The sequence below is a fragment of the Engystomops pustulosus genome, chromosome 2 (genome assembly GCF_040894005.1).
Source record: "Engystomops pustulosus chromosome 2, aEngPut4.maternal, whole genome shotgun sequence".
Lineage (NCBI taxonomy): Eukaryota > Metazoa > Chordata > Amphibia > Anura > Leptodactylidae > Engystomops > Engystomops pustulosus.
This window is the reverse complement of record NC_092412.1, coordinates 82,351,948-82,379,868: the sequence shown is the minus strand read 5'-3', so window position 1 is coordinate 82,379,868 and position 27,921 is coordinate 82,351,948. Positions and strand designations below refer to the sequence as shown.

General features: G+C 38.7%; 1 protein-coding gene across 1 annotated transcript; it reads left to right on the top strand.

Annotated features, from left to right (window-relative positions):
• The first annotated feature begins 376 nt into the window (after positions 1-376).
• Positions 377-26,154, top strand: EDNRB (endothelin receptor type B). Its single transcript, XM_072135404.1, has 8 exons — positions 377-531; positions 1,022-1,555; positions 16,470-16,582; positions 20,961-21,159; positions 22,245-22,394; positions 22,625-22,758; positions 23,408-23,516; positions 23,984-26,154. Exons 2-8 carry the CDS (start codon positions 1,097-1,099, stop codon positions 24,134-24,136), a joined length of 1,317 nt encoding a protein of 438 aa, XP_071991505.1. The 5' UTR covers positions 377-531; positions 1,022-1,096; the 3' UTR covers positions 24,137-26,154.
• The last annotated feature ends 1,767 nt before the right edge of the window (positions 26,155-27,921 follow it).

Sequence of the window (27,921 nt, the reverse complement as noted above, 5' to 3'; positions counted from 1 at the left end):
GTGATAATAGTCCAAACCGAACTCAGAAGTATTGATTCATTACATTTTGTATTTATAAAACATTATTTCTGTAATTAACTTATCTATTGTGTTATGAAGGGACACAAGAGTTGATATTGAGTTATTTCCTAGAAGAAAGTTGCTCATTTAGGGCTTATAGAATTATGTGGTAAGTGATTCATCCTATGTGGTAACGTGTTCTCAAGTAAAACATGTCTATGTATGCAGTCCGGTTTGATCTCTAATGTGTTTCAATGATGCTGTCCAGACTACAGGGACAAAAGTGGTCTAGGGATAGGTTGCTGTAGGAGGAAGCAGGCGGGGTCTGTCACTGACTGATGTACAAGTATTTGACTAGTGCTTTTCAGACACACAAATACCAGAAGAAAGGTCTGAAGTATTCACTACATCCATGTCCACTGAGACATTACAGAAGACCCCCAGCCTGATGTAAATCTCTAGGACTAGCTGAAGAACAGTCACTACCTCACACCATCTTTACAGCTTTATTCCTTACTGGGATAAATTAAGGTAAATTGCCATATATTTATTTTCTGCCAATTCAGCTTTTTATTATACAATACTTATTGGTATTCTGCAGTAAAACAATTTATCTTACTTTTCAAGTTAACTTGACATCATTTTATATGTATTTATAGAACCTTTGCTTTTATTATGTCTTCATTTGGATTAGGTAAATATTATGTATATTGTATAGAGTGTAATATATGTGTACAAAATCACAATAGGTGGTTTTACATAGGACACAAAATTAAACTCTGCAAGCAATGCAACCCATGTACAGCACAACTATATGCATATATTAAATTAGAAATATAAACTAATAATATGTGCACTATAAACATTTCGCAAATTAAAAGTATATTCCACATGATTATCAAAATTGTGACCATGCGATATTTATAATATCCAGTGATCATGGAAATCTTCATAATATTTATTAGTTTTCTTAAAAAATTATTTAAGCAAATGTAAATGGTAATATTTTGTCTTTTAATAGGTCATCAAGGTGAATACATAAGCTATTTCATTTAGTTGTTAGTACATACAAAAAACTTCATTTTCCCTGCCCATCATGGAAATTGGTTTGGTGCATATAAGAATGGCAATAGTATTGTTTTATGCAGCTGCAGTCTGCGGCGAAGAACCAAGTCCTTCCCTTGAACCATTGACTAATGAAGAGCCTCCATTGTTGGGAAGTGTGTCCACAACAGTAAAACCACATGAACTCAAGACTTCAGACGTTGTTCATTTATTAAAGCAAAACTTGACACAAAATAAAGATTATCAAACAAGAATAATGAGGCGATATCCCATATGTGGACATCAGCTAGAGATTAAGGACACCTTCAAATATATTAACACGGTGGTGTCATGCCTGATATTCATAGTTGGGATTATTGGGAACTCAACCCTATTAAGGATAATCTATAAAAATAAAAGCATGAGAAATAAGACTAACCTGCTGATTGCCAGCCTGGCCTTAGGAGATCTGCTCCATATCATAATCGACATACCAATCACCACATATAAGGTAAGTTGTGGCTCAGTTTTTCATTTCATATCTACAAATTATGATTTGTATATGGATATTTCATTATTTTTTTCAGTTTTAGAAATCTAAAGCTGAATTACTATGATTCCATTGTGATGTCTAAACATGGGCTTCTGTGAGCTTAGAACGGAATTTTCTTTAAGCTAAACACTCACTTGGTGTTCTAATTATTTGCTAAATGTGGACTGGTACATTGTATACACTTACTATAACTCCAGGCTACCAACAGCACTGTATCTGTGTGTGGTTCATGGTCCATGATACATAGTGCATGCAGTAGAGTATTTCTTTGTAAACAGGACATATGGGCCTATTTCACTGACCGATTTCTGCATTGAATTGAATGGGTTCATGAAAAATCAATAAAGCTGGGCTGTTTAAGTACATGAAGCCTTGGTCTGTAAGCTTACACTTTCATCCATTGACAGGAAACTGTGAGTAAAAAAATATAAAGAATTGTCTATTAAAAAAATTGCTTCATTTTCATGATACATTCATGAAAAAGAATCATAGAATATTATAATAAACTTGGGAAAAGTTGAACCAACCACCCTTAAACTGCTCAACTCCATGCCAGTCTAGATTTTTCCAGCAGTTATGTGGTGCCAAACAGTATGTGTACAAATGACCATGGCAGCCAAATACTAGCCTCAGCAGTAATGTCTGTATACTGTATATTGTACCATTGTAGCCATTGATTGGCTACTGTGGCTATGTGTTCATGCATGGGACATCAGGACTGCAGAACAGGTCAATGAGAATGACATGGGCCACCAGAAATTGGGTTGTGTTGGAGCCAGGGGGTATTTATCATCTATAACTTACTTTTTATATGACCATGTTCCCTGCTTTTATTTATTTATTTTTTCAATCCTGGACAAGTTTTTATGAACTAAAACTGAAAAAATAACTTTTATACATGCAAATTTGAGTCCTTTTATATTGTCATCATTTGTTAATTTCATTGTCACATGTTTGTTACCACTTAAGTCCATGCAGACATTCACACACTACGAAATGACCTAAAAAATAAAATTAGGCAAATATTCTGGGGTAATACTGTATCTTAGAGATTATCTACAGGCTCTATCAATCAGCTTCCCTGAAGACAACAGTAAATTAAGCAAATGAAACTAGAGATGTGGTTTCACAATTTTGAATGAGGAACGTGTTCCCAAAGGTGAAGCCTGATCTGCTATTCTCCATGACTGTTTAATATCCATTTAAGTTTCTATGCAGAAATTAAGGAAGGGAGTGAAGTTTATTTTGGGTTGACTTTCAGTTGGATAATATCTACAATAACAATTGTGAAAGAGTGTATTTATTGCCAGGACCAGGCATCAAACTATGGAGAGTTCAGTAAATCTACCATTTAAAGTAACAACTTATTTTAATGAATATTTACCTAAACCTGTGTCATGCATCTATTCCCCTGGCAAAGGATGATGGCTTTTTGACCCCATCTCCACCACCACGGGTCCTTAGGAAAACGCCCATTGCCCCCAGATAGACCTCTTTAATATATACCTTTATGTTATGATACCATAAAATTGCTATAACTCATAATGAATGCATAGATTTGATGTCACTAATAGTCTTTGAAGCCTTTAAGTTTGTTAGGTTAGGTGACTCCCTTAAGCAAGCCATTTATTCAACACAAAAATGACACGCTTTGAAGAAATGTGGAGTAAATACAGTAAAAACACTAAAGGGACTGACACAGAGGTTAAATTGAAGAGGAAGCAATTTGTATTGTTAGACAAGCCATCTACAATGCTGAACATGAATCAAACATTATTACACAAGAGGATAACTAGGGGTAACTATGCATAGAATTGTTATGTAAACAGTGATGTCATTGATCATGTGGTTTATTAATGTATTTTGTAATAATTTCAATATTTAACCTGTTTTACATGAAAATATCATGGATATGCCTTAATAAATTGCAGCTATAGTATCTAGTTAGGGTCAATGCATTGGTAAAGTAATGATGTGTGATAATGTAACACATACAATTAACAACCAAAAAAAAGATACATTTGTACTGTATGGTGCTAGACATTCTGCTCATATTGATTGTTATAACTGGTCAGCTGTAGAAGGTGGGTCAAAACTGAATCACGGAGAACAGATAAGAGATTTAGCCAATCGTTTACAGCAGAGGTTTGTGCCGCACGGCAATATCTGACGGTAGAAGTAGACTGCCAATTTCAGTGTCATAGTAGTAATAGGCAATGTTTTAGCTATTATGCTAAGCATCCGTAAATGAAAAGTGTGGATTAATGAAATGAATGGTTAATAGAGGAGCGCCATGTTACTTTTATTTGATGACAGAAACTAAGTATTTTGCGAAACATATAAAATATGAAGTAATCTGATCGTTCATGTTTTATGATATATCAATGAATAGATGTAGAGGCATGATCTAATTTTCTCCACCCTTGTGCTCCATATCCATTTGCATTATTTATGTACATCTATTCGTACAGCTATTTATTACACTTCTTTCCACAGCTTCCACTGTCCCTTTCACCCTAAATCCTGGATCTTAATGGATCCGTTATTAGATTCATGCTTCTTACTGTCTAAACCTCCCCTCCACCCGCTGCTCTATTTTATATTACTACTTCCCTTCTCACTACAGAATGTGAATGCATTTTTCTCCTTAGTTTGCTTGTTGCTGTTACTTCTACTCTTTGCTATCTCACATCTGCTTTGCTGTATTCTATGCAGTGTTTCACCACCCTGCCCCAATGACTTTCAAATTGTATACTTGTGCTCTGGCACAACCTTTGTGTCCTGCATACAGGGCGGCTATTTCTCAACTGCAGACATGCCCCTTAGTAATAATGATTCTCTTTGACACTAATACTTTTCCCTATCATACAACACAGTTGACACCAGCTTTTGGTGCACATTTGTCTTGTTTTTGCACAGCAGTAGTAAATGGATGGAGTTAGTGGTGCATACAATGTCAGTTCCCATCAGCTTCTCATTAATTATTTCGTTCCACTTGATGAGCCAAGTTTTTGCCTCTTGTATGAAAATACTTCCTAACCGAACTGAAATAAAGTTTTATATTTTGATACATTTTATAGAAATCTGTATTTTGTCTAAATTAATTAAATATTAATAACATGAATATTCTCGCTCTAAAGTAAAATAAAGCCGAAAATGAATACATACAACAATGTGATGACATGTAACTGGTGGTCGGATTTCAACCAGTCATAAAGATAAGTTAAAGAGCCCAAAATGCTGTTTGGTTTGGATTCTGTCATTTAGCTGCTCAGTACTACCAACCTATCCCCAAAGCTGATAAATCTGATTTCTGACAAATGTTTCCTGACTATGTTTGCTCCACAGTTCTGTCATATTGTGAGTTCTGGGAATTGATCAGTAGGGAAAAGTCACCTGATAGATTCAAACTAAACAAGGTCACTTTAACCATAGATGGTGCTGAAGCAAAAGCCTCTACAGCAGTAGGGTTACCACTGTCAATCCCAACTTTAACACTGTGGGGAAGATTCATCAGTTCTTCTACGCCAGCACTGAATTATTATTGTGACTATGCCACCTCCACGAAGGCATATAATAAATTCTCCCCCGTGTCTGTCTGTGCTTTATTCTGCATATATAGTATTGGCACATTATAGTACTGCTACTCTTTTCCTGCATATTTGGCACAGCACTACTATTTGTAATCTATGTGCAATATATGGGCACTGCACAGTATTAGTACTCTTATCCTGCATATATTTGGAATCAGCACATTAATTACTATTACTTGTATCCTGTATATATATATGAATACAGCACAGTATATATCATTGTATTCTATGTTCAGCATATGTTCACTGCACAGTACTAGTACTCTTATCCTGTATATACTGGGATAATACAGTAGTACTACTCGTACCCTGTGTATATGGTTTTCCTTAGGGGTAAATAGGTTTCTCACTTTAGACCCTCAGAACGGAAGCACCTCTGTGTTTAAACTGCCCTGGCTTTAAGTGTTGTGACAGATTTGCCCTGCTCGGGGGTAGTGCTATGCATATGCTTCTCAATTTACTATAACAAAGCCCTAATCTTTGCTGTTTAAAGTTGCAAATGATGAAATGATGACATATTTTAGCAATGTCACGGCTTCTTATAATGAAACACTCTCAGAGATGAAGTGTTTTAGCTGCCTTTTGGCTCAACTTCACTGAGTTTTGGAAAGTTTAATGAGGCTAGGTTCACACATGCATGCATAGTTTGCGTTTGTGCAGTGATTAAACTAAAGAAAACATCATTAAAAGCAAATATTTTTCCATTTTTATATGAAATGTTAGCTTATTTGTTGTGTGTTTTTATTGTCTAAATTTCAATCATGACAACCAAGAGGACAACTACAGGTTCAGTGCAAAGTTGTTTTAATTTCAATTCAATTGTTGAAATATATGATGACAGCATAATATATAACCAAAGAGAAAAAAATCCAAATATCAAAAAGGCTCATGCAAAGTACAAACATAATACATTTACATCTAGTGACTTCAAAGACATTCTGAAAGTTTAACAAATGCACCTTTGCATTGAAGCTCAAGTTGCTGTATCTAAAAAAAACTAATAAAAGAAAGAAATAACATGGAAAACCTATGTTTTAGAATAAAAATGGGGTTAAACTGATTTCCAGGACAGTTGGAGCAACAACTCAGATCAAGTAGACAGAGACACAAGCCGAATCTTTAAAAAATTTCAGAAAAGCTTGTACGATTTATTTCTTGGATGTTCTCTCATTTCTACTCTAAAGTTCACCATGCCTGATGCAATCAATATATTAGTTAAATATAAACATCACAATATTAAATACATTAAAAAATATATATTTTTGAAATTTTAATGTTATCTCTGTTATCACCATTTAACCTTTAATAGGAAAGAGATGTTGACCAACTGGATAATACCCCCCTTACCAACACAAACCTTGACTTCTAGTAAAGAGCACGTGCAGTATTGTACTTAAACTTACTACTCAATGTTGACACTGAAAAATGAGTAGTGTCACACTATACCCCTCACCTTCTACTACTGGTACCTAACAGCACTATGTAAGCCATAAAATGCATTTTACTGTATTTGTGAGCTGGTAAATGTAATGAACCATGTAGAATAACAAGAAAGCCAGAGGTGTGTTATACAATTCCGAATTCTTCTTTATGTCTAAAAACAGTTTCATGAGATATATGAGGGGTAAATCATGTGTCTAGACTACTATATTACTACCCTATCCATTCATATAGCAATGTATGTCATCTATGTACTTTATTCACTATAATCAATAGGCTGCTCTTGGTTATCTCTGTTGATCCCAAAGAGATTGACAAAGAGGCAATAGACTCCAAAAAATGAGAACAGAGGTTCTATATATCCCATGATAACCACATGCACACAATTTCTCCATTCAATATCTGTGAGACCAACAGGGATTACCAATTGCTGTCCTCCATTGTCTTCCACAGTACATGAAAAGCAGCTACTGTCATTGGTAGTGGTCATAGTGGACAATCACACATTTAATCTCTATAGATAAATTATAAATTCAATAAATGTTTGCAATTAACAAACCCCTTTAATAGTATCATAATAGATAAGGTACAAACCTTGGGCAAAAACACACTGTAGAATAAAGATACAGGTCCATGAAGTCCAAGCTATATGAATCAAACAAAATATTTTACCATAATCTGTGATATTTTTGCTCTCCAGAAATTCATCCAGGCCTCTCTTGAAAACGAGAGTCCGCCATAACAACCTCCTGCGGCAGAGAGTTCCATAGTCTCACTGCTCTTACAGTAAAGAACCTTTGTCTATGGTGATGGTAGAATCGCCTCAAACCATGTACTGGTCACATGTCCTTTTTATACACTGGTGCCCAAAACTGTACACAATATTCCATGTGTGGTCTGACCAGTGATTTGTATAAGGGCAAAACTATGTCCTTTTAATCAGAAGCAATGCCTTTTTTAAAATATAATTTTATTTGCTTTAGCTTTAGCAGCAGCTACCTGGCTCTGGTCAATTTAAGTTTCCTATCCACCAATACCCCCAGGTCTTTTTCAGCTGAAGTTTTACCAAATGATTGACTGGCCAAGGAGTGGGCAATTCATTTTATTGTCATGGAGCCACATGAGAAATTGGTATGGTTTTAATATCCTTAGAACTCAGAGCCGGTCAGAGATAGTTAGAGGGCTGGATGTGGACTGCGAGCCATACAATACCCAGGTCTGGTTTATAACATAATTGTACTTTTTGTTTCCATGGCCAAAGTGCATAACCTTACATTTATCTACATTCAACCTCATCAGCCATTTCTCTGCCCATTCCTCCAACTTCAACAAATACCTCTGTAACGTTATATTATTGATCTCAGTAATAATTACTTTACAGAGATAAATATTATCTGTTATTATTGAAACACTACTGTATAAACCCTCTGTGAGGTCATTAAATGAATGTATTAATAGAAGGTAGACCAATATTGACCCCGGTGGCACCCCACTGATAACTGCGAGTTTGCTATTAAGAAGCATCCTCTTTTTTCACTAAGCCAATTTCTAACCCAAATACACAGATTTTCCCCTAGTCTCAGCATTTTCATTTTATGCATTAATTTAGCACAGTATCAAATGCCTTGTTAAAGTAAAAATATAAAACATCCACCACCTCCACCAGGTCCAGTCTAGAACTTAATTCCTTATAGAAGATGATCAGATTAGTCTGACAAGAAAAATCCCTCAATAACGCATGCAAATACTGGGTCATAAGGTTATGCATGGTGGGAAACTACAGGATATCATCTATAACAACTGAACAACTGAAGTTAAACTCGCTATAATTTCCAAGATCACTTTTTGATCTTTTTTTGTATATTGGCACCACATTTGTGCCAGTCCTGTGGAACAGAACCTTTCCTTAAGGAATCTTCAAATATTTTTTTAAAAAAAGGTTCATTTATCACAGTAAAAAATTCTTGCAGTACCCAGGGGTATATACCCTTTGGACCTGGTGACTTGTCTTGAGTCCTTGTGTGTACCACATTGAGCATGGAGAAAAGAAAGAAGACCGAAGAACTGTCTGAGGTCTTGAGAATCAAAATTGTGATGAAGCCTGAGCAATCTCAAGGCTACAAGTCCATCTCCAAAGACCTGAATGTTCCAGTGTCTACTTTGCACAGTGCCATCAAGAAGTTTAAAGCCCATGACACTGTGGCTAACCTCACGGTACCTACAGTCAAATATGGCGGAGGTTCCCTGATGTTTTGGGGTTGCTTTGCTGCCTCAGGCACTGGAAAAAGCTGGGTCTTCCTCAGAGGTCATGGGTTTTCCAGCTGGACAATGACTCAAAACACACTTCAAAAAGCACTAGAAAATGGTTTGAGAGAGAGCATGGGAGATTTCTAAAGTGGCCAGCAATGAGTCCAGACCTGAATCCCATAGACCTGAATCCCTAGCAGTTTGGAGAAGGCGCCTTCAAATCTCAGGGACCTGGAGCGGTTTGTCAAAGAAGAATGGTCTAAAATTCCAGCAGAGCATTGTAAAAAACTCAATGATGGTTACCGGAAGCGGTTGTTCACAGTTATTTTGTCTAAAAGTTGTGCTACCAAGTATTAGGCTGAGGGTGCCAATACTTTTGTCTGGCCCATTTTTGGAGTTTTGTGTAAAATGATCAAGATATGGATACCAAAGAATTTGTGATTGCAATCATTTTCTGGAATTTTTTCTGGACAGAGTTGCAGGGTCCCAATACTTTTGATCACTATGTTATGGCTCACCTTCTGTACCTGTTCAATTTATAATGCTGTCCTTAAAGCACATCTACCAGGATGAAAGATTGTATGCAAATGAGCCTGAGTTGCTCCAGGCTCCATCAACAACTCTGGAGCTTGGAGCCCCTCTGGCTCATTTGCATACAACCCTCTATCCTGCTGGTAGATGTCCTTTAAGTGCGGCCTTAGTTACACCACTCAGTAAGCTAAAGATCCAAGCTTTCTCAAAGGGTAAGGTTTATATGACAGATTCGGTAATGGCACAGCAAACATTTTCATCATAGCAAACTACTGTTTAATACCACAATAAAATCTAACACACATGTATGGTCTGCCATGATAAATGATACATTTAAAGTGGATTAAAAGCAGAGTCCGTGAAATCCAAGATATTACCCAGAAAAACTGTGCAAATCTAAAACATGTTCCTGAAGATATTTGTAGTCATTTCCTTGCTATGCTGTCACACTGATAGCTATCTCTTTAGAATGGCATGCTGATATGATCATAATATATAATTATTAGCACATATGCTATGGTTAGGCAGTAATGGAAAGGAGTGGAATTCAAATATCCTACAGCAAAGTCTGGTAACAAAGATGTCCAATTGATGAACCAGAGGCCATGTGCAGCCACTATGTAGCCACATGGGTAACATTATATCGTTTTGCTGCAGGCTTTCAATGGGAACATTTTTAATATCAAAAGCTCCAGTTGTGTTTATTGAAAATAAAGAAAAAAATACAATACAAGCAATGATCACTATACAAGAGATAAAACTATTGTTATATTAGTTATAATGTGCATATTATAGACTGCTCAAAAAATAAACACCATTACAGCATAATATAAGTCAATCACACTTCTGTGAAATCAACCTGTCCATTTATGAATTTAGCTGATTGTGAATCAGTTTCTTCTGCAATTAGCAAGACAACTCCGTAAAGGAGCAACTCTGTTGGTGTAGACACAGATCATTTCTCTGTTCATAATTTTTTGCTGTTGTTTTGGTCACTTTCACATTTTTTCATACCCCTAGAACAGTGGTGGCATAGGTGTCACTCAGAGCCCTCTCTTTGGGCACCCAGGGCATTGTCCAGCACAAAGGTCAACATTCAGGACTCAAGACCTGAATCAAGGAGGTGTGGACAGAGTTTGATTATCATTGTAGCCTCTTCTCCGGACCCATGATTCATCCTGTTAACCCCTTAACGACTTGGCCTTTTTTAGTTTTTCCACTTCCATTTTTCACTCACCAACTTCAAAAATCTATAACTTTTTTATTTTTCCACATAAAGAGCTGTGTTATGGCTTATTTTCTGCGTAACAAATTGCACTTCATAGTGACGGTATTTAATATTCTATGGCGTGTACTGGGAAGCGGGAAAAAAATTCCAAATGCAGTGAAAATGGTGAAAAACCACATTTGTGACGTTTTCTTGTGGGCTTGGATTTTACAGCTTTCACTTTGCGTCCCAAATGACATGTCTACTTTATTCTTTGGGTTGGTACGTTCACGTGGATACCAAATTTGTATAGGTTTTATAATGTTTTCATACATTTAAAAAAATTAAAACCTCCTGTACAAAATATTTTTTTTTTATTTTGCCATCTTCTGGGGCCAATAACTTTTTCATACTTTGGTGTACGGAGCTGCTGTTTTCATTACTATAATTTTTGGGACTGTGCAACCTTTTGATCACTTTTTATTAATTTTTTTACATTTTTCAAAATGGCAAAAAAATGCCATTTTCGAATTTGGGCGCTATTTTCCGTTACGGGGTTAAACATAGTGAAAAAACATTATCATATTTTGATAGATCGGGCATTTTCAGACGCGGCGATACCTAATGTGTTTATGATTTTTACTGTTTATTTATTTTTATATCAGTTCTAGGGAAAGGGGGGTGATTTGAATTTTTAGGTTTTTTTATTATAATTTTTTTTTTTTTAACTTTTTTTTATTTTTACTTTTACTATTTTTCAGACTCCCTAGGGTACTCTAACCCTAGGTAGTCTGATCGATCCTATCATATACTGCCATACTACAGTATGGCAGTATATGTGGATTTTACTCCCCATGCATTACAATGTGCAATTAGCACTGTCAGGCTTAGAGGTTGTGGATCCTCTGAACCACTGCGGACGATGGCACAAGCCACTACCTGGGACCGGAGTCTAAGTGGCACCCGGTTTTCACCAGAGCCCGCCGCAAAGCGGGTTGGACTTGCTGCGGCGTGGTACCACCAGGTCGTTCCGCAGGCGTCACTTGTCCGCAGTGGCAGCCAAGGTCGGGGTACAGAATCGGCAGGCAATCTCGTAGTCGGGGTCAGGCAGGAGGTCAGGACGGGCAGCACAGGTTCGTAGTCAGAGTCGTAGCAACAGGTCAGGACAGGCGGCACAGGAGCGTAGTCAGAAACGGAGCAGGGGTCACAACGGGAAATCTCAAGAACAGCACACGGCATCAAAACAGCTTTCTCTAGGGCGCAAGGCACAAAGATCCGGCAGGGCTTGCAGGAAGAGGCAGGCTTAAATAGAATTGGACAATTTGGCCAGCGCCAATTAATGGCGCACTGGCCCTTTAAATTTCCTAGAAGAGTCGCGCGCGCGCCCAGAGGCACGGGACCGCGCGCGCACGGAGCGAGGCCGGGACTCGGGAGCGGGGAGAGGTGAGATGCGCTGGCGTGGCGCCTGCGGGGAGCGAGAGGCACGGGTGAGCCCGCGACCCGCGATGTGGGTCGCGGGTCCACCCGTGACAAGCACATTGTAATGCATGGGTTAAAACGAAGTAGCCTCGGGTGTTCGGAACACCCGAGGTTACCATGGCGACGGATCGGCGCTCCCCGTGACGTCATCGGGGAGCAGCGATCCACGACAAGATGGCGGCGCCCATGCTAGCATCGATCGCGGGTGTTACCGGTAAGCCTTTGCTGCAATATGCAGCAAAGACTTACCGGCTATGGAGAGGGCTCGGCCCGCGAGCCCTCTCCATCCACCGGGACCCGGCGCGCGCCGTACTAGTACGGCGCGCGTCGGGAAGGGGTTAAGAGGACTTTAGAGGGAAACTACAATAACAATCCAAATTTCTCCTTCCTTCTCTTGTATTGGTATAATCAGGGCACCAATACGTTTGAAACCTGTGAATTACTTTAAATTGCCATTTGGCACTTTGTCAAAATATCTTTTTTTTTGCTTGTAGTTTTGGCACTCAGTGCCTAAAAGGTTCGCCATCACTGCCCTAGAAGTTGCATGAGGCAGTGTCTACAATCCACAGAAGTTACCCAGAAGGTAGCACAGCTCATCCTGGATGTCACATGAATCCTAATTGTGGCAAGAAGGTTAGCTGTGTGCACAGTATCCAAAGCTTGGAGCAGATTCCTGGAGACTGGCCAGTACACCAGGGGACATGGAGGAGGCTGTAGGAGGGCAACAACCCTGCAGCAGGACCCCTGCCTCCTCCTGTGCAATGAGGAACAGGAGAAGTAGTGCCTATGCAAAACTACCTCCAGCAAGTTGCTACTATCCATGTGTCTAAAAATCACTCATATAGACTCAGTGAGGGTCACCAGTTGTAATGTTGTGGTAGAAACCCATATTATGTAGAAGGAGCCCACACTGGATCACAGGACTGCAGGCTCAAACCAGCCTAATCCTCCTTAGTACCTTACTGTTGCTGGACAGAACATGCAAGCACATTAACAGCAAACATGTTAGCAGAACAGATAGAACAACATCACAGGGGAGATGGAGATACACTGGAGAACATTCTGTTGCCTCCATTATCCTCCAGCATGACCATTCTGGCAGTAATTAACCTGTAATGGTGTGGGGACGCATTTTTTTGGAGGACTACACAACACCCCATGTGCTAGCCAGAGGTAGCCTGACTACCATTAGGTATCAGTATGAGATCCTCAGAACCATTGTGAGACCATATGCAAGTGTAGTGGGCTCTGGGTTCCTTCTGATGTATGGAAAATTCTAAGCCTCATGTGGCTGCAGTGTGTCAGCAGTTCCTGCATGATGCCATGGACTGGCCTATATGTTCCCCAGACCTGAATCAATTGAGCAAATCTGGGACATTGTGGCCCACATTTACAGTTTACCTGTAGTGTACAGTGTGCGACAGGTTCAGGAAATATGTCACACATTCTTCATGAATCTGCACTGCTCAGGCAGAATGCACCATTCTTTTTTTGTGGTGCACTTCAAAGTACAGAATTGTGGTGCAGACAGAATTGTGGCGCACAGTCTGACTAAGCAGTAACACACCCCTTTTGGTGCAGACTTTTTATGTCTTCTCGGACACAGAGCAGGCGTGACACAAAACTGGCACAAACACTTTATAAATACATGTGCAAGCAGTTTGCACGCTCTTTCTAGTGCTAAGTCAGACAGAAAACTGTCGCAAAGGCTTTAATAAATGTGGGCCCACGTCTCTTTCCATCCACCAATGCAACTTTAGACCACAGACTCAGTGGAGTAGACTGATGCTTTAATGCAGGTCTAGGAGGAGATCCCTTAGGACAGTGATGGCTAACCTATGGCACTGGTGCCAGAGGTGGCACTCGGAGCCCTTTCTGTGGGCACCCAGGCCATCACCAGAGATGAGTCCAGGTATTTTCCTGCAGTCCCAGACAGCCCAAAACTTGCTGTGCACAGAGGTATTTTAAAGTGACAGCTCTCCCTGGGACTATTTTCTGCTTTATTGGTGTCCTCAGGGGCTTGTATCAATGAAAACTGTGACAGAGAAGGGAGTATAAATAACAAATTACATTTCTGTATTGGCACTTTGTGATAAATAAGCGCGTCTTTGTTGAAGTTTGGGCACTCGGTCTCTAAGAGGTTTGCCATCACTGCCTTAGGAGAACATCTACTGGCTCATCAGGAGCATTGGCATTGGAGGGAGATCATAAAAGCATGTGGAGGCCACACACTACTGAGCCTTATTTCCTTGAGGAATTTCCACTAAAGTTGGATCTGTCTGAAATTGATTTTCTATTATGATTTGAATATTATTCCAAATCCAGATATCCATGGGATTTAAACCTTGATTTTTATAGATCATTTTATGTATTCATTTTCTCATTGCATTATGATATGTAATAAATAAAGAATTGCACTTTGAATATTTTATTCATTGAGATCTAGGGTGTGGTATTCAGTGTTTCTTTTTTTTTTTAGTCTATATAGATAGATGTAGATATATGTAGATTTATATAGAAAAATAAAAGATAGGCGGCACTCCTTGGAGTACCGCCTATCTTTTATTTTTCTATTGTTGGGGACGTAGCCGATCCTGAAGTGCGGGCACCCAACCATTCTTTCATTTGTTTGCAGTGCCACTGAAAAAAATGTTTTGTCTTGTAGATTTATATAGATAAAATACTAATAATGAGTATCACAATCATTTTTTTATTTACACTGACAAAAAAGATAAAATGGCTTTTTTGTGCATTGGTTGGGCTATATAGGATAGTACGTATCGAGGATCATCAGGCAGTCGGCAACTATCCACTATGCATGCCCAGATTGTAAGTGCATTAGTACATGAAGAATATTGTTATATAAAAAGATTAGGTTGTAAGATACGGGATGGAGGGAGGAATGCTCAAAACATGTTTTCTTCAAGTTATATTTGAAATAATGTATATTGTGACTTATCCTATCCTTAGTTCATATTGTATTCTATAGGTTTTGGGCAACCTGAGCAGTAGTTGGAATGGGGTGTAGTCATTGGTTTAGCAGGTTGGCAGAAAGATTAGCCTCGCTGCAGCATTCAGAAAAAGCTGGAGGAGTCATTTTGGGTACCATAGGAAATTACAGTTGCCCCCTTCCTCCAACGACAACATGAATAGCTTCTGAAAAAAGCACATGACTGCATGTCCATATACAGAATAGGGACTTTAATTTAGGGTGGTTTTTCACATTGGAATTTTATAAGTAGTGATTTTTCACTGAACCATTCCTTTCAATGGGCTTTTTCACTGATCAGTTGTTGTCAGTCAATTCAAAAAGAACAGATTCTAAACTGATCACTGAAGTGTGAAAAAGCCCATGGAAAGGAATGGGTCAGTAAGACATCAGTGAAAATATCTGAAGCCAGGAAGAGAAAACCAATCTGTATGTGTCCATAACCAAAATGGGCTCAGTGATTTTTCAGTGAAAAAAATGTGAATGTGATACCACCCTAAATCCCAATCAGATTGCTATTGAAACAATATACAATACAAGTACAAGAAGTACAAGAAGGTAAGGTAACTAGAGGTAATCCACAAGCATATACCGCCACAATGATGTATTACATACTGGCCCTATAATGGGTTAAAGGCTACCAACAACCATAGGGCTTTGGAGGAAGCTCTGCTTAGGCCCCTTCCACACTAGCGAGTGTGATGCGATGAACTCGCATCACACTCGCAACGCAAGCTGCCGGGAACGCACGGCCCGAACGCTGCACCGCGGGAGTGAACTGACATGCTGAGTTCACTCCCGCGGTGCAGCGTTCGGGCCGTGCGTTCCTGGCAGCTTGCGTTGCGAGTGTGATGCGAGTTCATCGCATCACACTCGCTAGTGTGGAAGGGGCCTTAGAGTAATGCTATGCATCCTTCACTCAACACCATTGTATGCCGAGACGTGTGACACCATGAGCCCCATTTGAGCTGATTCAGTGGTAGTTACACCTACTAGGACATTAAATATAAAAAATAAATATTTCAGTTTTTAAACTGACTGCACTTGCAAAGTCTAGAGAAGCTATATTGAGACAAAATTTTTCTAGGTAGTATTTACAGGTTCATTGAAACTTCCTTCTCATGATAATTGAAACAATCTTGCCTACTGGGACATGCAGACACTGGCAGGTCTATCACTTGTAAGAAAGTTAGTGTCCTCATTACAGAATGTTTCTTTGTCTTATATTGGTGTAATGTGAAACAGCTGCTGTACGTACAGGATATTTCAGTTATGGAAATAAGCAGTGTATTTGAACAGTTGTGTTACTGTGTATTGTAATATATAAATGTTCGGTTCCAAATACATAAAAAAATAACTAATTTTACTCCTTCTAATTTTTTCAAGCTATTATCAAAGCAATGGCCCTTTGGAGTTGAAGTCTGCAAACTGATGCCATTCCTGCAAAAGTCTTCAGTTGGGATCACAGTTTTGAGCCTGTGTGCACTTAGTATTGACAGGTAATAATTCATGTTATGGCATTTAGTTGAAGAATATCATAATTTACATAAGAAACTTGTATGTGGCCAAACTAATTGGTTCTTATTTATCTATAACAACCTTATCTAATATATAAAGCTGAGTGTTTGTATGTATTTATGTCCACTCAAGGAATCTGCACCATTGCGTTTACAGTCACTAAATTTTGCACAGCCCCTCCCTGTGACTCAGGGAACATCATAGGTTTTGAGCAAATATTTTCACCCCATGCTTTCCAAAATACAGTTATTAACCACCATATACAGGAGCTATTGTCTGCTGCTGCTGTGGCAGTTAGAAGCTGAGCAGTGATTGGTTACTATTCTGCCATAGGTCCTTATATGAGCTCTGAACTGTGATTGTTTATTACAGGCAATGAGCACAAGACACTTATGGGTGAGGTAAGATGGATAGGGATACAGAGATAGGGGGAGATTTATCAGAAATGTCTGAGGTAAAACTGTTCTGCCCATGGAAACCAATCAGAGATCAGCTGTAATATTATAAACAGCTGTGCAAAAATGAAACTTGAGCTTGATTGGTTGCCATGGCCAACTAGAGCAGTTCTGCACTCAAACACTTCTGATATATCTCCCCATAGAAAAAGTAATAGTCACTGAAAGAGATGGTCAGTGACAGTCACTGAAAGAGATGGTCAGTGACAGACACTCAAAGAGATGATCACTGATAGACACTTAAAGAGATTGTCAGAGACGGAGAAGGTCAGAGACGGAGAAGGTCAGAGACGGAGAAGGTCAGAGACGATCGGAAAACATGGCATACACGTTCTATATTCTTATTCCTCTTTTTTTATTTTTCAACAAATTTTTCACAAGATAAAGCCTTCACCATAAAGCAACAAATCAGTGAGGTTTTGAGAAACAGATCAAAATTACGACATTTCGGTCAAATAATGTGAGACTATTACATAAGATAAATCATATGACATATGACATTATGTAGACGTCTACAGGTTCTTACAGGTTCGTGTTCTGCACAAGGAGAGACTGTCCTTTTATGTGCTACCTCGGTCCACGTCCTCCATCCCCTTGGGCCTTCCATGGTTGCAGCTCCATGCACCAGTACTCAACGATATAACAGGGGAGGTTCTTCATTGGGGTCCGGAGTACCAGTCCCGCTGTATGGTGGCGCCTCTACCAGTACCCGTATTGGTATCCTCCGTGTCTCCCAAGCCCTTGGAAGGTCTACCAACGTGCTACCGGGACTTCTCTGACGTGTTCTCCAACAAACAGGCAGAGACTTTGCTGCTGCATCGTCCTTACGACTGCCCTATTGAGTTGTTGCGAGGTACCTCTCCTCCCTGAGGTCGGGCGTACCCGCTGTCCGTTCCCGAGACCACAGTCATGTTGGAGTATATCAAGGAGAACCTGCAAAGAGGTTTCATATGGAAGTCTTCCTCTCCTGCGGGCGCAGGATTCTTCTTCGTTACCAAGAAGGACGCCTCCTTGCGTCCTTGCATTGATTATCGGGGACTTAATAAGATCACAGTTAAAAAAACGCTACTCTCTGCCGTTGATCACTGAGCTGTTTGACTACCTGCGTGGCTCCAAGATTTTTTCCAAGCTGGACCTTCGTGGGGCCTACAATCTCATACGGATCCGCAAGGGTGACGAATGGAAGACAGCCTTTAACACCCGAGATGGACATTTCGAGTACCTTGTGATGCCATTTGGACTGTGTAATGCTCCAGCTGTCTTCAAGGAATTCGTCAATGACATCTTCAGAGATCTGCTGTATATGTGTGTTGTGGTATACCTAGATGACATCTTAGTGCTTTCTCCAGACCTCGAGACCCACCAGTCTCACGTACGTGAAGTTCTTGGCTGCCTAATGGCTAATTATCTCTATGCCAAGCTTGAGAAGTGTCTGTTTCACCAACAGAGTCTTCCTTTTCTTGGCTACATAATCTTCGACAAAGGTCTCTAGATGGATCCTGCTAAACTATTTGCAGTTCTGCAGTGGCCAGGTCCAGAAGGTCTTCAGAGGTTCCTGGGCTTCGCAAACTACTACCGGCAGTTTATCCCACACTTCTCTACTCTGGTCTCTCCTATCGTGGCACTTACCAAGAAGGGTGCTAATCCACGCCTCTGGTCTTCAGTGGCTGAAGAATCCTTCACAAAGTTAAAGTCCGCCTTTGCCACAGCTCCAGTTCTCTCTAGACCCAATACAGAGAAGCCTTTTATCCTGGAGGTGGACGCATTCTCTTGTAGGTGCAGGGGCGGTGCTCACCCAGAAGGGGCCTAAGGGCCGAATGCTCATATGTGGCTTCTTTTCCAAGACTTATTCTCCCGCAGAGAAGAACTACTCCATTGGGGATAGAGAACTTTTGGCCATCAAACTTGCCCTGGAAGAATGGCGATATCTTTTGGAGGGAGCTCGCCATCCAGTCTGTGTTTACACAGATCATAAGAACTGTCACGGCCATGGGTGCTCCTGTAACCCATATCCTGGGTCATGGGTGCACCCGTGTGCCCTATGTAGCAGACAGGCAGGCTCTGGGGGTTATCTCACCTGTCCCGGCTCCAATGGCGGTCCCCGCAATGTCCGACGATAATTGGCGCCTGGTCAGCTGCCTTCTCTGTCAAATACCAGCCACTTCCTGTGTCTCTTGCCAGATCTTTGTGCCTCACAGCCTTAGAGAAATCTCCCTAGCGATTATTCTGCGTTCCTGTGTCTCCTGCGTTCCTGTGTGTTCGTGTGTATCCATGCGTTTTCCTGTGTTTCCCTGCGCTCCGGTGTGTTCCTGCTCCTGAGTCCTGAATCCCTCCATGTTCCTGCGTTGCCAGTGTTCCTCTATGTTGCTGTGTTCCTGTGTTCCTCTTCCCATCTACCTGGACCTCCCATTGCTGACTGCAGATTGGAATTGACCCTACATCTCTGCCGCCTGCCCTGACCTTGTGCCTGGACCCAACCTCGAGACTCTTCCGTTAAGGTACCTCGACCTCGGCTGCCACCGCAGGCTAGTCGCACCTGTGGAACGACCTAGTGGTATCCTGCCACAGCAAGTCCATCCGATTTGCGGCAGGCTCTGGTGAAGACCGGATGCCACTTAGACTCCGGTCCCAGGTGTCGGCTAGTACCACCTCCCGCTGTGATCCAGTGTATACACACATCCCGCACCCTGACATCAGGTAGATTAACGCCTGCTAGATAATGTTTCTTTTGTGGCCCATTGTGTGCGGTGAGATGGACCATATATACTTGGGTATAAGCCAATTTTTTTCAGCGTTTATTATTGTGCTGAAAATACCACATTCGGCTTATACAGGAGTATATAAAAATAATAACTTGTATTTGTGTTCCCCTGCAGCTCCTCTTCTCTTTGTGGAATCTTGCAACTCCTCCTGGCAGTGCGGGCAGAGGAACGTCTATGCGCTCTGCCCGTGCACACACATTGATGCCAGCGGATGGCAACAGCGCTGCATCATAAAGTGTGCTGGGAGGAGCCACACAGAGAAGAGAATGCAGGGAGTAAACGTTGGAGGATAAGTATACAACCTTATTATTTTTAAGGGGGGTGTTGCTGGGCATTTTATTATTAACCCCTTAAGGAGGCAGGTTTTTTTCATTCATTTTTCACTCTCCACCTTCCCTTCAAAAATCTATAACTTTCATTTTTGTATAGAGCTGTGTGAGGGCTTATTTTCTGTGCAAGAAATGTTATTGTTACTTTTATTTATTATTCCATGCCATGTACTGGGACGCTGGAAAAAAATTGCAAATGTGGTAATATTGGGAAAAAAACGCATTTGCGTCACTTTCTTAGTTTTTACAACTTTCCTGCTTTGTTCTTTGGTTCGGTATGATCACAGTGATACCAATTTTATTTAGGTTTTATTGTGTTTTAATACATTTTGAAAAATTAAATGAATGTGTACAAAAAGAAATTTGTTTTGCCTGATGCTAATAACTTTTTCATACTTCAGTGTACTGAGCTGTTTGAAGTTTCATTTTTTGTTTCATTTTTATTTATTTATTTTTATTTTATTTCCATAATTTTTAGACCTCAGGTTCTCAGGTCTAGAATATTAAGGCTTGTGGCACAAAATAATCTGTATCATATTTATTTTCTTATTATCTATGTAACTATGTCAATAAGCCCCATTGCATGGCTTTTAAAAATTAACTATGGCTAAAGTTAATATTGGGGCATTGATTGTACTGGAATAATGTTGGTATGTGTTTAAAGTCTTTAGGAGATGTAATCCATGTCAAATTTGAAGAATATAAAACATCAAATTGTAAAAATGCATGGAAATCCATAAAGCTTATAAGAAATACTTTACAAGAAATACTTGTGTAAATATGAATGTAAATAATTATTTCATTTTATTTCAGGTACAGAGCAGTTGCATCCTGGAATCACATTGGTGGGAATAATTCTACCAAATGGACCATTTTTGTAATTACATTAATATGGATGATATCAGTGATACTGGCAATCCCAGAGGCCATAGGCTTTAATGTTATTAACTTGAATGGACAAAACATGAAGACCTGCATGTTTGACCCAACTCAAACTTCATGGTTCATGGAGGTAAGTAGGATTTTACAGCACCTAAATTGTGTTTGTATTAATGTAGGATTACATTTTAGATCTCTCTGGTTAATAAATAAAATCTACATAAAGAGAACATAAAGTAGTAGATATATCAATCTGTTAATTGAAATTTTCACCAAAACGTACAGTATATACACATATACACTAAAAAGTTAAAGGTGTCAAAATATGGAGCTCTAAAGTCATTTTCATTCGAAAAGTTTTTACATTTTTAAGGTACTATTACATAACAAAAGAATATAAATTTGATATTGTAGTGATCATACTGACCTAAAGAACAAATGGGATGTGTCATTTGAACTTAACAGTGAAAGCTTGCAAATAAATGGAGCAACAGCGTTTTTTTTTTTTTGACTCTTCTTTTGTGCTTAGAAGGAATATCAAATTGTACCATTAGGAAGTACAATGTGTTCCGTAAAAAGGGGAAACATAAAAACAGAAATGGCCAAGTTCTTTGATTTTTCATTTTAAAATCCTGAATTATGTCTACCTGTGATTGTCTCATAGCCATGTTTCCTTGGAATGATCCTTTATTGGGCCAGTGCAACTCAGATATTAAGGCCTCATGCACACAATTTTTTATTGGGTCTGTGAGCAAGCCACACAAATTTGTGGCAAGCTCAAGGCTCACGTAGAGGTCACGCATGGTTACGGTACAGTGAGCCCACCGAGGAGATTCATTTTACCTTATCCGACAATTTTATGGCAGAGAAGGCACATAGTGTCCTGGTTTCTCCAACCTAAATGCCAGTTTGGGCATGTGGGAGAGGGCTGGGGGAGGTCATGGGTGTGGATACACATTCGGACGCATTTACTATAGTATCCAATACAGTTTTTATAATGGTACCAATATAGCTGAATATACAGATCCAAACTGGTGTAGGCTGCTCCCAATTTACTACGAGGACAGACTTTTAGTAGATATGGGCGCCAGAGTGCTGGCAGAGGGGATTTTAAGATGACTTAAAATTCATGCATGATGGATGTAGTTAATGCCAGATCAATCTGTTAATTAATTTTTCTTTATATGTACTTCATATATTACATTTTACTTCTTTCAGTTTTACAAGACCTATAAAGACCCATGGCTTTTCAGCTTCTACTTCTGCCTTCCTTTGCTTGTCACTGCAATTTTTTATAGTCTGATGACATATGAGTTGCTACGCAAGAAAAGTGTAATAACAATTTCACTGTCTGACCATTTAAAACAGGTACAGTACTACCTTTGTAATATCAAAGTATTACATATTATGCATATCATTTGTAAAGCTGTTATCATTTTTCTTATATGATTTCCACTTTTACTCTGAAACATTTAAAACAAGTTTTAGCTTTATTTAAAAAAAAAAGTAGTACATTGTTTATATTTATAACAAAAATGAAAAAGAAAATTCATAATCTGAATGGTTTTACATGACATATATTAATATTTTCTTTCTAGAGACGGGATGTGGCTAAAACTGTATTTTGCCTTGTGCTGGTGTTTGCCATTTGCTGGCTACCTCTGCATCTTAGTAGAATGACCAAGTTTATATTTGACTACAAAGGATATCCAATGCATTGTGAACTTCTCAGGTAATTTCTATGGTTTTAATGGTTTTAATTCCATTTGCCATGATATAATAGAGTTTTAGTTTTTCTTTAACATGCAATCAGATGAAGTGATTTTCAATTATAAATTGATGTATACATTATCAGCAACATACCTGAAAAGAATAACACATAATATATTTTATTTAAAAAAAATAAAAGGGGTTCTCCAGTGATAACAGGTTAGCCCCTATTCACAGGATAAGGCTAACTTGCTGATCGATGGGACCCCATGGATGACAAGAATGAGGTTGTGTTGTACTAGCTGAGTAACTGTTTATCTAGGGTACAAGGGGGAACAATGGACCCCCATTCTTGTGATCCGTAGGGTGCCCTGCCTATCAGCAAGGTGCCCATATCCTGTGTAATTAAAGTCTATCTTTTTGTCACTGGAGAACACCTTGAAAAAAGGGGACACACATGTCATGATATAAAACGCAACGTGTGACCGCAGCCTCTCTCTCTTTTTCTTCTATTGGTATAACCATTACCATTAATCATCTTCTCTGCAATGCATAGGTTTCCTGGTCCACCATATTGGGAGCCATTGATAATTAGAGTCACCTCATTTTAGTTTTATAGTAATGTATAATACTGTATGTACTTATATACTGCATGTATCTTTCTATTACAGCTTTATGATCCCAGCAAACTACATTGCATTAAATATGGCTGATTTAAATTCATGTATTAACCCAATAGCACTTTACTTGGTCAGCACAAAGTATAAAAACTGCTTCAAGGTAAGTAACAATGTAGCATCATTCATAATTATTTACAATATTTTATGCACCGTAGGAAAAAACTAAAATGTATTGATATCCCCTATTCACAAAATATGGGATGATAAGATTACCGAAAAGGGTTCAAGAATTTGGCAACTCCAGCCGATCACAAGAATCGGCTGCTGGACCTACCATTGATGATAAATTGAATGGTAGGGCCCAAGTCTGACAGACTGCTTGTTCAGGGTAATGTTAAAGATTTTTTTAAGGAAAACATATTGACAGTTCTCAATATGTTACTCCTTTTATTAGCTAACTTACCGCATTCCGTTCACCTCCCATATTTGGTTTCTTTATATTCTTCTATAACAGAAAGCCATAATAAAAAGCCCTAACACAGAGGTGTGCTGGCCCCTTCCCTGCTGGACCGCATTTTTCATACTGTATGTACATACATGTTTTTAATGTTTTATATTTTCTTTCAGTCATGTTTATGCTGTTGGTGTCAACCCAAAGATTTGTCAAATTTAGAAGATAAACAGTCATGCATCAAGTTCAATGGTCATGATCATGCTTACGAGACCTTTCAACAAGCAAACAAAGCTATTCTCCATGAAACTGAAGATATATCAATGTAATTTTAAACAGTGGTTGAAATATGCCCAAAACGTTTGTCAAAGACATCAGTTCTCCATAAAAGGTCTTCCTCCGAAGTTGCATGAATGAAAGCACAACCACACAGGAAACAACTCAAGTATTGAATCAGCTCTTGAACAATGACGTTTGTATGTCACATCCAGTTTTAAAATCAACTGAAAAGAACAGTAAATTATCTTTGTATTTACTTTTGGATGTTATTAATTAGTATTTCTCTATGAAACAAAAACGTAAATATTTCTATACTATTTGAACAAAAAAGTCAGCGCCAGACCAAAACTATAAATAACTAGTCTCACTTGCTATAAGCTGTTATTTTACAAATAATTGCTTTCTGTGTGAAATTGATAAAAGACGGATACTATGGGGTCAATGTATCATGCCATTAGGCCACTTTTCTGCATGCAGTGCGTGAAAAAGTTGCCAAAAAGGTGTGCTAAATATTTATATATTCTAAAACAAATTAAAATATTACATCATTTGTAGTAATAAGAATATTCAGTAGTTCCACAATGGACTACAGCTGGTATGTAATGTATTTGTGTCACATATATTTTATGGAGTTTTTATTTGTTCAAATACATTTTATATTAAAACGGGTAAACATAATACTTTGGTGTTATTTTTCTTAAAATAACTTACATTGTATATTATTATGTTAAAAGTAAGTTCCTTTATCTATGGGAATAAAATATGTGTGTTTATATAAAACTTTTATAATGCTGTATATGGAAAATTATTAAAACGCCCAATAAAGTTATTTTAGGTATTGTTTGTGTTCCTCTTGCAAGTCATCACTTTATGGAAAACATATGATATTTTTTATTATTATTATTATTATCATGTAAACTAGAGTAAACATTTTATGGGGTAAAGTTTAAGAGCATTCCTGATTGTAATCATGTAGTCATTCAGATATTCGGGTAGCCCAGCAAAGGACCCTGCATAAAAATGGAATTTCCTTTGTGTGTAAAGTTTATAAACAATCTGGGACAGTTTTGCAACTGGTTGGGATAATCAATGAGCCAGCAAAGCCATGCACCCAAATTTATAACAAGGCTCCCGCTATCTGTCTAGCTTTTTATGCATGATGCCGATGGATGCAGCTCCATGGCACAATACCTTTTTAGAAAATGGCTAATTTTAATGATAAATACTCCAAATAGTGATCAGCTACTGAATGCACGATATGAGTATATAATGGTTTATGCCACTACTGGTGGTACATATAAATCAAATTCTTGACTGAGGCAAAAATGGATGAATGCAATCCCAGGGGCTACTAGAGCTTTTGCTTTACCATTTTACAGAAGATGAAACGAAAAGAGAAGGACGAAAGCACTCCACCAAATCCAATGTTTATGGTAAAGATGCAAGCAAATGCATCTTTTAATATGTTTAGCCCTTATTTTACCCCCCCCCCCCTCAAATCTGCTTAAATACCATGAACCAGCAGTACTTGCCTGCCACGGGTCCAGGCCCTGATTATACAGTCTTTCAAGTCTGGATTATGTTTTTATCTGTTATTTACAATTTGACGTTACCATTCCTCTTATCAGCAGGGTTTGTTGCTTCATACTGGGACTTTGTATATATCTGGAAAACTTATAAAGTGTGAAACACGCTGTTAGTTTTGTTTGTGGGGTGATTTAGGAGCTGATAAAACAGCACCTACTGGAAGTAGTATTAACTTCAATAGTTTTGAATTTGTGTAAAAAGCGTGGCACCTACAATGTTAAAAGTTTTTAGACAGTAAAACAGATTCAAGCATTCCAATAGAATTTTAGGACAAGCAGAAAAATGTCTTTATCGTGTAACTCAAAGTCTATCCTATAAAGACTTTATTCTGTGAACTGTTACCATTAAATGCCATTCTGTCTTTTAGGCACTGTAAAACGTTTGCATGTTAGCTCTGCATTAGATTTGTTCACGTAATGCTTATCAGATGCCATCACTTACAATGTATGTCTTCCAGCTGTGAAGTACACCACTATATCGAACAGTCAATAAAAAAAAACACTTTTGAAATCAAAAGCTCTTTGCTCAATGTGATTTTACTGTAGTGTGTGAAGCAGCATCATAACATTTTACATTCATGGTCACCCACGCCATTATGAAACAGAAAAGCAGCCCAGTCTTATCATGACATCCACACCTTTATGTATACATATTACTTAACACTCTATAAACTCCATAGATTATCTACAGAACAAAATATGTATAATTTTACTGCATTATAACTAATGCCAAAAAACTGAATTACTGCAGAATTCTTTTTAACCAACATTCTTAGGTCTGGACATATTTAAGGTTCAGCATAATCCACTAACAGTTTTGAAGAAAGTGAAGCCATAGATGACTTTTAAAAAGTATTGAACATAACGGGAGCCAAAATAGATGACCTTTCTGCCGTTCCTAAAAAAGAAATGAGATCAAAGAACATTGGCCCAGATTTATCAAAAGTGAGGCAAAGTGCAGTTTTCCTAACGAATGTGCAGGGTGCGCAAGATTATTAAATACGGGCGCAAGGTCTTCATTGTTCTTATGCACCATGCACGGTTCTGGAAGTGTGCACCATTTTATTTTTGGTGCACCTTTAACATACACCATGCAACACAATTCTGTTGAGTCGCTGTATTCAATGTTTCGCAAATTCCAACAAATCATTACGCACCTATAGCTGCAAATTTTTTCTGTCTTGTCGGACACAGAGCAGCCGTAACACAAAACTGGCGCAGACACTTTATAAATACATGTGCAAGCAGATTTCACGTTCTTTATAGTGCAAAGTCAGTTTAATAAATCTGGGCCATTGTATTTTTAATGGTCTATTAAATTTTTTGTCCTAAAGATCAGACCGCATCTAAGTACAAAAGATTATGTAAAACTTACTGTATTTCTTGAATACGAAAGTAAGTAATGGACGAACAACCAGGCAAATAAATAGTCCATGTAAACGGGCCACAATAGTCTAGTTACATGTCCAGGCCTAAATTCCTGAACTACTACAGCACTGTCTATTGAGGTCCTGTGACTTAAATGTGTCTAAAGGGACTTTGTCACCAGATTTTACCCCATTTAACTATTAGCCCCTTCAGTTAGGGTATGAAATGCCCCTTCTAGAATTATGTAAAATCTTGCCCTTATATTTTACATGAGAAAAAATCTTCTCCAAAGCCATGGGAATGAGTAGAGAAGAGTCATTTTTTAGTTTAGTCTTCGGTTCTATTGTCCCTAAAACCATGACATGTGTTTGGTATTCTTTAAAATGAAAGAATCCCTGGACCTTAGATTACATTACACAGGTCACATGACATGAAGTGCCCAATGATGTAAAAGAGCTCTCTCTCAATGTTTTAAACAGCAGCATGGCTTAGCAGGGAGACATGTCAATCAGTAGCAAGGAGGCAGGACAATATAGTAACCCCTGAATATGCAGGGCCTCATTGGATTCACTAGTGACTATTGTACTGATAAGATGAAGGCTGAAGTGGGATTTAGTACCTCACAGGTGATGGGCTGCTCTTTTGGGTCCAGTACACCATAAAGACCATAAAGCTTTTTCGTGCTGATAAATTTTTAAAGGGATATCTTTATTTATGTGCAGCTCTGTGCACACTTTTGCACTGTGCACAATCCCTATACATTTATATATTGTGCTGACACCCATACATTTATATACTGTGCCAAACACCCAGTACATTTTTACACTGGTTCCACCACCCAGTACATTTTTCTACTGTACCACTACCAGTACATTTATACA